This window comes from Echinops telfairi, unplaced genomic scaffold (assembly GCF_000313985.2).
Source record: "Echinops telfairi isolate 266 unplaced genomic scaffold, ASM31398v2 ScPeMD7_7473;HRSCAF=8511, whole genome shotgun sequence".
NCBI classification, from domain to species: domain Eukaryota; kingdom Metazoa; phylum Chordata; class Mammalia; order Afrosoricida; family Tenrecidae; genus Echinops; species Echinops telfairi.
This window is the reverse complement of record NW_022111377.1, coordinates 13926828-13936890: the sequence shown is the minus strand read 5'-3', so window position 1 is coordinate 13936890 and position 10063 is coordinate 13926828. Positions and strand designations below refer to the sequence as shown.

At 37.8% G+C, this 10063-nt stretch overlaps 1 protein-coding gene across 1 annotated transcript in view; it reads right to left on the bottom strand.

Moving 5' to 3' along the window:
• The window catches only part of MALRD1 (MAM and LDL receptor class A domain containing 1), an 819322-nt gene that overhangs the window by 191462 nt on the left and 617797 nt on the right, over positions 1 to 10063 (bottom strand). Inside the window, 1 exon segment of the mRNA XM_013008119.2 lies at positions 6760 to 6961. Coding sequence (XP_012863573.1) covers positions 6760 to 6961 — 202 coding nt within the window.

Here is a 10063-nt window from a genome sequence, read left to right as displayed (position 1 = left end):
AAAAAAAAAAATCCAATCTAATAATGTCTTCTCAGGGTATTCTTGGGTTCTTTAACTTCAAGGTGGGAGGTCAGCTTCGAAGGTTATGGTGTTGGATTTGTCCAACTCGTAATGAGAATGACCCACGCCCGGTCCTGCGCCACCCTCACCATGGTGGTTATGGCTGGGCTCATTGGTACATCCTCAGTGTCATCCATCTGGTCGAGGGTCTTCCTCTCTTTTGCTTTCTCTCTACTGTAGCAAACTTGAGCTATTTCTCCAAGGACTGGTCTCTCCTAACAACATGACGGAAGTCGGTGAAACAAAGGCTCACTATCCTCCCTTTTAAGGAGTAAGCTGACCACACCGCTACCTCTTCCAAGACAGACTTCTTGTCCTTGGGGCAGTCCATGATACAGTCAAGCTTCTTCACCAGCTCCATCATTCCAAGGTATCAATTCTTCTTTATTCAATGTCCAACTTTCCAGTGTGTCTGAGGTGATGGAAAATGTGATGGCGTGGCTCTGGGGCACCTTAGTCCTAAAAATAACATCCTTGCTCCTCAACAATTAAGAGGTCTCGTGCGGCAGATCTGCCCAGAGCAGGACATCATTTGATCTCTTGGCTGCTGCTTCTGTGAACTTTGACTATGGATGCAAGTGAGATTAAATTCTTGACAGGTTTCATCTTTTCTCCATTTATTATGATGTGATATATTGATCAAAGTTGTGAGGATTTTTTTCAAATATATATTTTCCCTTTATTTCATGTGAGATTCAAATGTCTCAAGGATGGCATAGTACATAGTTATGCAAAAGTGATTTCTGGTACTTGTATTTCTGTAATACTTGCATTATTTACTTGCTTTTTAAAAAAAAATCATTTTATTAGAGGGTCAATTCTTATCACAATCCATACATACATCTATTGTGTCAAGCACATATGTATATTTGTTGTCCTCATCATTCTCATAACATTTTATTTCTACTTGAGTCCTTGATATCAGCTCATTTCCCCCCTCCCTCCCCACTCCTCCCTCCTCATGAACCCTTGATAATTTATAAATTATTATTTTGTCATATCTTACACTGTCTGATGTCTCCCTTCACCCACTTTTAATTTGTCTACCCCCCCAGGGAGGAGGTTATATGTAGATCCTTGTGATCAGTTCCCCTTTTCTACCCCACCCTCCCTCCACCCTCTTGGTATCGCCACTCTCACCACAGGTCCTGAAGGAATCATCTGTTCTGGATTCCCTGTGTTTCCAGATTTTTTTTACATTAAGAAGGCTGCGATCCTTGATATTTATCAGCAAGTGCTTCAAATTCTCCTTATTTTCAGCAAGTAAGGTCATGCTATCTGCATATCTCAGGTAGTTAATAATCCTTCTTCCCAATACTGATAATCTATTCTTCTTCATAAAGTTCTAATCCTTGGATTACTTGCTCCACATACGGATTACTTAAGTACAGATTACTTAAGTACGGTGAGAGGACACAGTCCTCACACATTGCTTTCCTTCTTTTACAGCATGTGGGATGCCGGCCTCTCGATCCATGCACAGGTTCTGCATGAGCACAGTGAAGTGTTGTGGAATTCCCATTCTTCTCAAGCGTATCCATAGCTTCTTCTTAAACACACAGCCTCATGCCTTCTCAGAGCCAATAAAACACAGGTAAACATGTTTCTGGTATTCTCTACGTTTAACCAAAACCCATCTGAGGTTAACAATGATATTCCTTTCTCCATGTCTTCTTGATCTGATCTGAATTTTGGCAGCTCCTTCTCAATGTACTACAACTGTTGTTGAATGATGCAATATTTTATTTGCATATGATAGTCATTATATTTTTCTGTAATTCTCACAATCTGTTGTCACCTTTATTTAGAATGGGTATAAATTTGGATTTCTTCCAGTTGGTTGGCCAGGTAGGTGTCTTCCAAATTTCTTGGCATAGGTGAGTGAGTGCTTCCAGTGCTTCATCAGCTTGCTGAGACACTTCACTTGATATTCCATCAATTCCTGGAGTCTTGCTTTGGGATAATGCCTTCAGTGAAGCTTGGACCTCTTCCTTCAATACCATTGGTTCATAATCATATGCTACCTCATGAAATATGAATCTCTATTATTTCTTTTTGGTGCATTGATTCTTCATTCATCTTCCATCTTCTTCTGATGCCTCCTACATAGCTCAATAGGTTTGTTGAAAAAGGTATAACAACGTTTGTTTGTTTATTTTTAATTCCAAAGAGGTAAGCTTGGTAGATTTTCTTGAAAGACACAATATATTCATGAGGATTTATTATTTATTTATTTTTGACATTGTCAAGGATTTCATTTTATTTGAATCCAAAATCAAAGCCCATGGAAGCAGTAATGAAGAAAGCAAATGACATATTGCATCTTTAAAGTGGTAAAAAGTCAAGTTGTTACTTTGAAGGCTAATGTGCACCTGAACTAAGAGGGTCTTTTTAAATAATATATAACATTTTTTTGTGTTTTCAGTGAAATGACACAGACCATTCGGTTTTAATTTTAAAATTTCTATACAACTTAAAACATTTAGTTTGCTTATTTTAGCAGTGTCTTAGATACACAAGTCATGTATCAAAAATTTCAAAATAGTTCAATCACATTGATTAAGAGGTGTACAAACATCACCACGATCAATTCCAAGGCATTTACCCTTCCTTGTTCTTGCTGTTGCTAGCTCTCCGTTCCCTGCCAGCCTCTCCTGTCATGCCCCCTTGAGTTTATTAACCTGGTTGTTGTCTCTGTTGGTTTACCTAATCTGGTTGTCATCGACAGAATAAAGACAGAATACAAACAAACACCCCAATAACAATGGCACAGTGAAACAGAGAAAGACGAAGCAGAAAACATTAAAAATCTGGAGCAATTATATTTTGAATCAAGGGAGATCAAGGACAAAGTCTCATATTTTGATCCAATTACAAGTGCAGTAATCCACCCTTCTAGGTACTCTGACTGAAAACAAGGTCTTTCCCATGTCTGGTCCATATGCAGAGGGATTTACCAGAGGTCTAATCTATGTGGATGACACTGCAAACGGGTTTGGGCTTTTACTGTCTTCTTCAGCCTTCTGTAAACGAGGCAGTTAGAATGTAAGCTCCAATACCAGTCCCTCCTCCTGGTTTGGCTTCTATTTTTACACTTCTTGGATCACACAGGCTTGTGTGCATCTTTGTGTGGACTTAGCTGGCAATGAGGGTTTATTATCAAGAAATATTAAGAAAATTAAAAGTTGTACTGGTGAGAAAAAAATTGCACTACAGGATCCCCGCCCCCATCATAACTGCATGTAGTCTTTGTTCAGGGGTCATCAGGATTTCCCCCGTGAGAATTTTGTTGTAAAACCTTACTCTATCCACACTACATGAGCCCTGGTGGTGTAGTGGCTTACATGCTAGTGTGCTAACCTCAAGGTCCATAAACCCAACCCACCTGTCACTCTTCAGGAGAAAGATAATGGTTTCTGTTGCCATGTAGATTTACTGCCTCAGACACTTAAAGGGGGCAGTTCTAGGATGTCCTTTCAGACCACTATGAGTCTGAATGTAATCGATGGCAGGGAGTTCTTCTACCTTTTTTTAAATATCTACACTACAGTCCTGATATTGTCCTTGAGACTTCCTTTACAATCCTTAATTAAAGGAAATGACTTGCAAATCAAAGAGTACAGAATAATTTGGAAGAAAGATCAGAGTTATGGGAACAGCAGTTCTGAAGTATATAGACCTAGATGGAGGAATTGTCCACAAACAATACCTTTACTTTTTCATATTATTGCTTCATAAAGTTTCTATGATTTTTGTAGCAATAATTTTTGAATTATCCATTTATATTGTATGTATAGAAGCCCTGGTGGTCATGCATTGGGCTTCTAAGTAGGAGATCAGCAATTATCCTCCATGGGAGTGCTCCGTGGGAGAAAGATGAGGCTTTCTCCTTCTGTAAAGAGTTGCCCTCTCAGAACCCCACGGGGGAGTTCTACCCCATCCTCCAGGTTCATCATGAGTCAGAAATGGACTTCATGGCAGTGAGTTTGATTTTTGGTTATTGTATGTATGATACAATGTAACTTTAAAATATGCTCATTCCTGTACACATGCCTCAAGGTTTATGTTGGTTATGACTTGACTTTTTGATATTTTTAAAACTGGAATCACAAACAACAGAAGCATTTACTGGGCAATGTCAATGACGAAACAATGACCATTGTGATGGCATACCTTTAAATGTCCTATGTTAAGAAAATGTGCGAGGAAAACACAGAAAAGTGAATGTGCATCATATCATATGAATGCGAGTGGGAAAGAACGTTTTAAAATAATCTACAAATCCCTGTAAGTATACATAAGGAACAGGAGTAGTAGTTTAGCAGGTATGAAAGACAGTACATACATTTTAGAGGTACAGAGGAGGAGGGCTTGACACTGAATTATGTAAGACCGTTTTTATCCGTAGCATAATAAAGCCAAATATTCAAGTATAAAGACCCCATGGTAAATCAGGTGCCTGGGGCGGAATTAAATGGTTTCTTTATCCTCAGAGCACAACCAGGAGGTAAAGCAAGTCTGTTTCATTTCATTTCCTGCTTTCGCATTTGTGGGTGGGGAGGTGAGTGGGTGGGCACATTATCTCCAAAGTAACAAGATAATGAGGGGTGGTGGTGAAGGTCAGACACCAGTGTTCTTGTGTAAAGAAGGCAGTCTCAACAGTGGGTCTGGTCTGTTCAAATGCCTTGTCTATGAGTGTGTGTAGCACTTAGTCAGCCTCATCCAGGAATGAAGTTATAAACCCAAACATTTAGTATTGCTCAACAACTCAGAGGTAGCTTGAAAAATAGTCACCAAAAAAAAAAAGATGTTAAATTTCAATAGTTCTCCAAACTATTGGCTATCTCTCTTCTGCAGTCCCTTAGCATCCTGTGCATATCTCCATAAATTCAGTAGCAGTACAGGAATGTGAGCAGAGCAACATGTTGAATACGGCTTGTCAAGAGTGGAAAGTCACATTATTTCCCTGAGTCTCTTTATGTCTACCATGAACTTACATAGCTGATACGATTGATCTACTGACACAAGGTGTATATATCATGAGCTATGTGTAGTGATTTTATTAGTGCTTAATAAATAATAGTATTAATATCAGTGGTTAAGGGCCCTGTTGCTAACCAAAAGCCCCCACATTTTGAACCCACTCACTAGCTACTTGTGAGAAAGAGTAGCCTTTCTGCTCCCATAAAAAATTTCAGTCAACAGAAAAGTGGGTGAAGGGAGATGTCGGACAGTGTAAGACATGACAAAAATAATGATAATACATTATCAAGGGTTCATGAGGGAGGGAGTTTGGGCAGGGAGGGGAAAAATGAGGAGCTGATAGCAAGGGGTCAAATAGAAAGCAAATGTTTTGAGAATGATGAGGGCAACAAATGTAAAAATGTGCTTCACACACACACACACACACACACACACGAAATGTAACTCTAAGGAAGAATAAATTATTGAAAAATAATAAAAGAAAGAAAGAAAGAAAAGAAAAGGCAAATAAATTCAGTCCCAGAAACCCACTGGGGCAGTTCTACCCCGTCCTATAGGATTGCTTTGAGTCAGCATCAACTCAACAGCCGTGAGTTGCGTTTTGAATAGCCACTCAGTGTGAGAAAGACGAGATAATTTGCTTCGGTAAAGAGCTTTCAGATTTAGAAAGCATATACAGCGTAGCTATGTCAGAACCCACTGGTTGACAGTGGCTTTTTCCGACTGGCTCACTATGAATAGGAATCGATTAGATGGCCGTTGGTTTGAAGTCGGGAGAAGAGCGGATATCTTTGGAGTATGAGGTTGAACATGAGGTATATGATGGTTAAATATACCAAAGATGCACAACAGTTAAAGCCCTTATGGACCCAAGGTGCTGAACCCAATCTTGAATAGTTCTTATCAGTATGACCGGGGAGATTTTAAAAAATATATATGGTTTTATTAACTCAGTTTTAGAGATTTATAAAGCCATTATAGCAGAGCATGGAGTTTTTTATTACTATCTATTTTATAGAAGTTCTGAGAAGCTTTCTGCTCCCCTAAAGGTTTATGATCTTAGAAATCTACAGAGGTAAGTAGACTCTGTCCTTCCTGTAAGTTTGCTGTGATAGGAATTGGCTCCAGGGCAGTAAGGTTTATATATATATATATATATTTAAGTGTATGTGCTATTTATATTTTTATATTTAAGTGTATGTGCTTTAATCAGGAAAAAAAAGTCACTTAGGAAGACAATTTCCTAGAAAAGGGAAAACTGTAATGGCAGAGTTACAGTCATTTATTTATTTTCAATACCGTGATTCCCAAGGCCATGAGAGTTTCTTGGACGGAGGGGAAAAGAGAGGTTGAAATGGACAAAGAAGATTGGAAGATGATCAGGGAGCAGAGGAGCCTTTTACACCTGCAGCTCTCATGAGCCTTTGGGACTCCCAAGAGTGGTTAATAAAACAGAGGAATGGAATTAGGATTCCTCAGAGTTTATTTAAAAAAAAAGTTAGATGCAAGGTGACTTTACCTTCTCAGGGAGACGAGAATTTCATTACAAAGTTTCATGGGCCTAGGCCTCCCTGTCACTGTACTGTGTATTCTGCATTCTTCAATATCCAGAACTGGAAGTGGCAAGACATGAAATTCTTCAGACAGCCCCAGTTCTTCTGTGTTAAGATACTTAAAGCAATACTTCCCTTTAAGTATTCTGAAGGAAGCACTTACCTCCATATGCACATTCTGGAGTGAAAGAGATGTCATCAAGGGCAATAACGATGTTCTCATTCCCACCAAAGTCAGCTTCAAATGCCACCTGAAATGGGCCGTTGCTGGAGAGAGGGGCGTATCCATACGTCCACCCAGTTCTTTTATTTCCAATCACTGACCACACCAGAAGAGCAAGGCCAGATTCTTCAACAGTGTACACCTAATAATGGGAAAAGCAAAGGTAACTATGGTTTAGGTATTAGAGGTGTACGAACATTTATCACATTATTCCTGTGCCCACATGTGTAACATGAATATGCATCTAATGGACATGGCACCTAGCAGACTGATGTGCACGTTGCATGTGTGGCATGTTGTATGTGTGAAAATATGGTAGATGTTTGGTTAATGAGAGAAAGTAGACCCTGTCAATGTGGCAGCTGAATAATTTGAGTATAGTACGATCCAATGATTGTAGGGTATAAACTGAGCCCATGAATGTTATATAGTCTTTGGTAACTGGTACTTTGGTTGATCATACCAACTTTTATTTACCAAACTGAGCACGATTAAAATAAAAGAAAATATAACTGTAACCACCCCAGCATCTGAAAGACTGGAGACATGAGAAAGGAGAATTTCTCAATGATAAAAAAGTTTGTCTATGTCAGACACAAGGTGCATTCCCGGGGAAAGAGAGGAACCTTAAGTGGCAAAGTAAATAAATCAGTCATTTCAGAAACCAGAAAATATTTAACATCTTAACAAATGAAAAATTCTTTCTGATTTACATGCAGCAATAGTCACAAGTTTTTAAAGTGTAACAACTAACAGGTTGAATAAGTAAGAGGCAAAATGAAAATTTGTATCGACATCAATAGCCATCATATCAACTTTTAGTCATTTTTTAAATAGTAAAAATAATCACAACAAGCAATGCCAAAATATCATATATTTAGTGCTGTGTAAATGAAGGATACATTTCCTGTTAACCTTTTTAAAACAGACTTTTATATTTTTATAATTATCATTCCTCATGTTTGAAAGTTTTACATGTATGTGTGTATATGTATATATACATATACACACACACAAACATATACACACAAGTTTGAAACTTTGAAGTGTCATAAAGCAAAAAGTGTCACCTTGGGGACTAAGATATTATTAACTCCAACCTTGGTGTTTTCAGTTACCTCATTGGGTTCAAAAGCTGGACAATAAGGAAGAATAGAGAAGAACTGAGGCATTGGGATTATTAGAGTTACTTAGCGTGCCCACAGGCACAGCAAACAAATCCATCTTGGGAGAAGTCCGGCCAGGATGCTCCTTAGAAGTGAGGGTGGAGAGACTTTGTCCATGTACTTGGACAGTCCCCAGAGAAGGGCATCGCTGGTACACAATGCATATGGATCAGAGGAAAAGAGGAGGGCCCTTGGTGAGAAACACTGGCTGCAACAATGAGCTTAAAGTTTTTGTGGATGGAGTAACTGTTGTGGCTAGTGCAGGACTCTGCAGTGCTCCATTCTGCTTTTTATAACATCACACAAGTCAGAAACAATGCAATGGGACACAGCAATGGTAACAGTAAGACATTTCCTCAATAAATGAAATAAGCTAAAATTCAATAGCAAAGAATTTGGGCCAATTATCCATCTCTTGGCTTACACAGAAGTTCAATAATTATCTCAAAAAGTCTTCACCTCCAGGGTTTGGCTCAAACCGAATCTCAAATCTATGTAAATTTTTTCAATTAAAAATAAAAGTGTGTGAAATTTCCAATTCAATTTATTGATAACAGAGTAGCTCTGCAGCCTAAGTAAATGAAATCTCCCTTTTACATAAATCCTGATTAATATCAAAAATATTAAAAATGAAATGGCTTTATTATATTTATTTATAACTTTTTCTCAGAAAACCAAATAAAATGAAAATATAACCACAGCATTCTCTATATTCTCAAAAAAACCTTAGTATAAATGTGCATGTATCTAACCCATTATTTCACTTTATAACTACCAACTCGACTCTATTGTTCTTTAAAGTTCATTAATATTTTTTCAATAGTAAAATGTACTTATAAAACCACTAATATATCTATTTTAAATCCCAATTACATGTTACATCAAGTGTTTCTGTAGTCACAATAGACAGTGTGACAACCAGGCGGATTCTTTAAAGCTTTCAGATAGTGTTAGATTTTCATAATAGTCAATGGGTAACCAACTACCCATTATAGTCAATGGATACCCAATGTACATTATAGTACATATTTCTGCCTTTCAATAATGTTAATGTTCACTGTCTCTTAGCTTTGTTTTTGGTATGTGTTGTGTAAGATAAGTATCAGTAAAAAGATTTATTTTAATACCTTTTGAAATACTACTTAAAAAAACTAAATCTTTGACAAACAATTCTGATTTTATTTGTTCTTGTTTTATACTTCATAATTTAAAAAAAAATTACTGTGGGTTAGATGAAGTTTCACAGTGCAGATCACCAGGTTTATATTCAACAATTTATATACATTTTGTTTCAGGTCATCTATAGTAATCCCTTCTATTTATCCTCAGTTACCCCACTTCCTTCCATTTCCATTCCTTCTTCTTTTGTACCCTTTGAATGTTGTCCATGAGTAAAAGCTGCCCTTTTGATTTTAAATGGTTGATTATTGTGACATAGTTGTGAATTCAGTTCCAGAACTGAAGGTGGACTAAGAGCCGTAATCTTGGGGTTCAATCAGTCTATATCACGTCCTTATACCTAGTCCCTTTTGATTTTGAGTTCTATTCCACATTTCCTTCCACTATATCCAGGAATCCTAATTTGATGTCTTTCAGAGTAGTCGGTAGTGGGAGTCAGGCACCATGTAGGTAGTCCAGTTTCATGGTTGTGGAGACGGATTAGTGTGGTCTGTTAGTCCATTGGATGAGTCATTTCCCCATGTCTTTCCATTTCATTCACTGTTGGATAAATAATTTGACTATTTCTATTTTGATAGTCCATATTTTGTTAGAATGCAGGCACATTGATATCTTATTCAATTTACGTAATGTAAAATAAACACCTTATGTTTTATCGTGAAAATGAATTTAAAGCATATAGAAATACATATACTGTGTATACTCGTGGATAAGCTGAGTTTTTCAGCACATTTACTAAGCAGTTTTTGTGGTAAAATTAGGTGCCTTCACTGGAGATCCCCTTGCAGAGGGATCTAGGGGAGGAGATGAGCCAGTCACGGTGCGATGTAACAATGATGAGAAATACAACCTTCCTCTAGTTCCTAAAGGTTTCCTCCCCGCTCCTACTACCATGACTC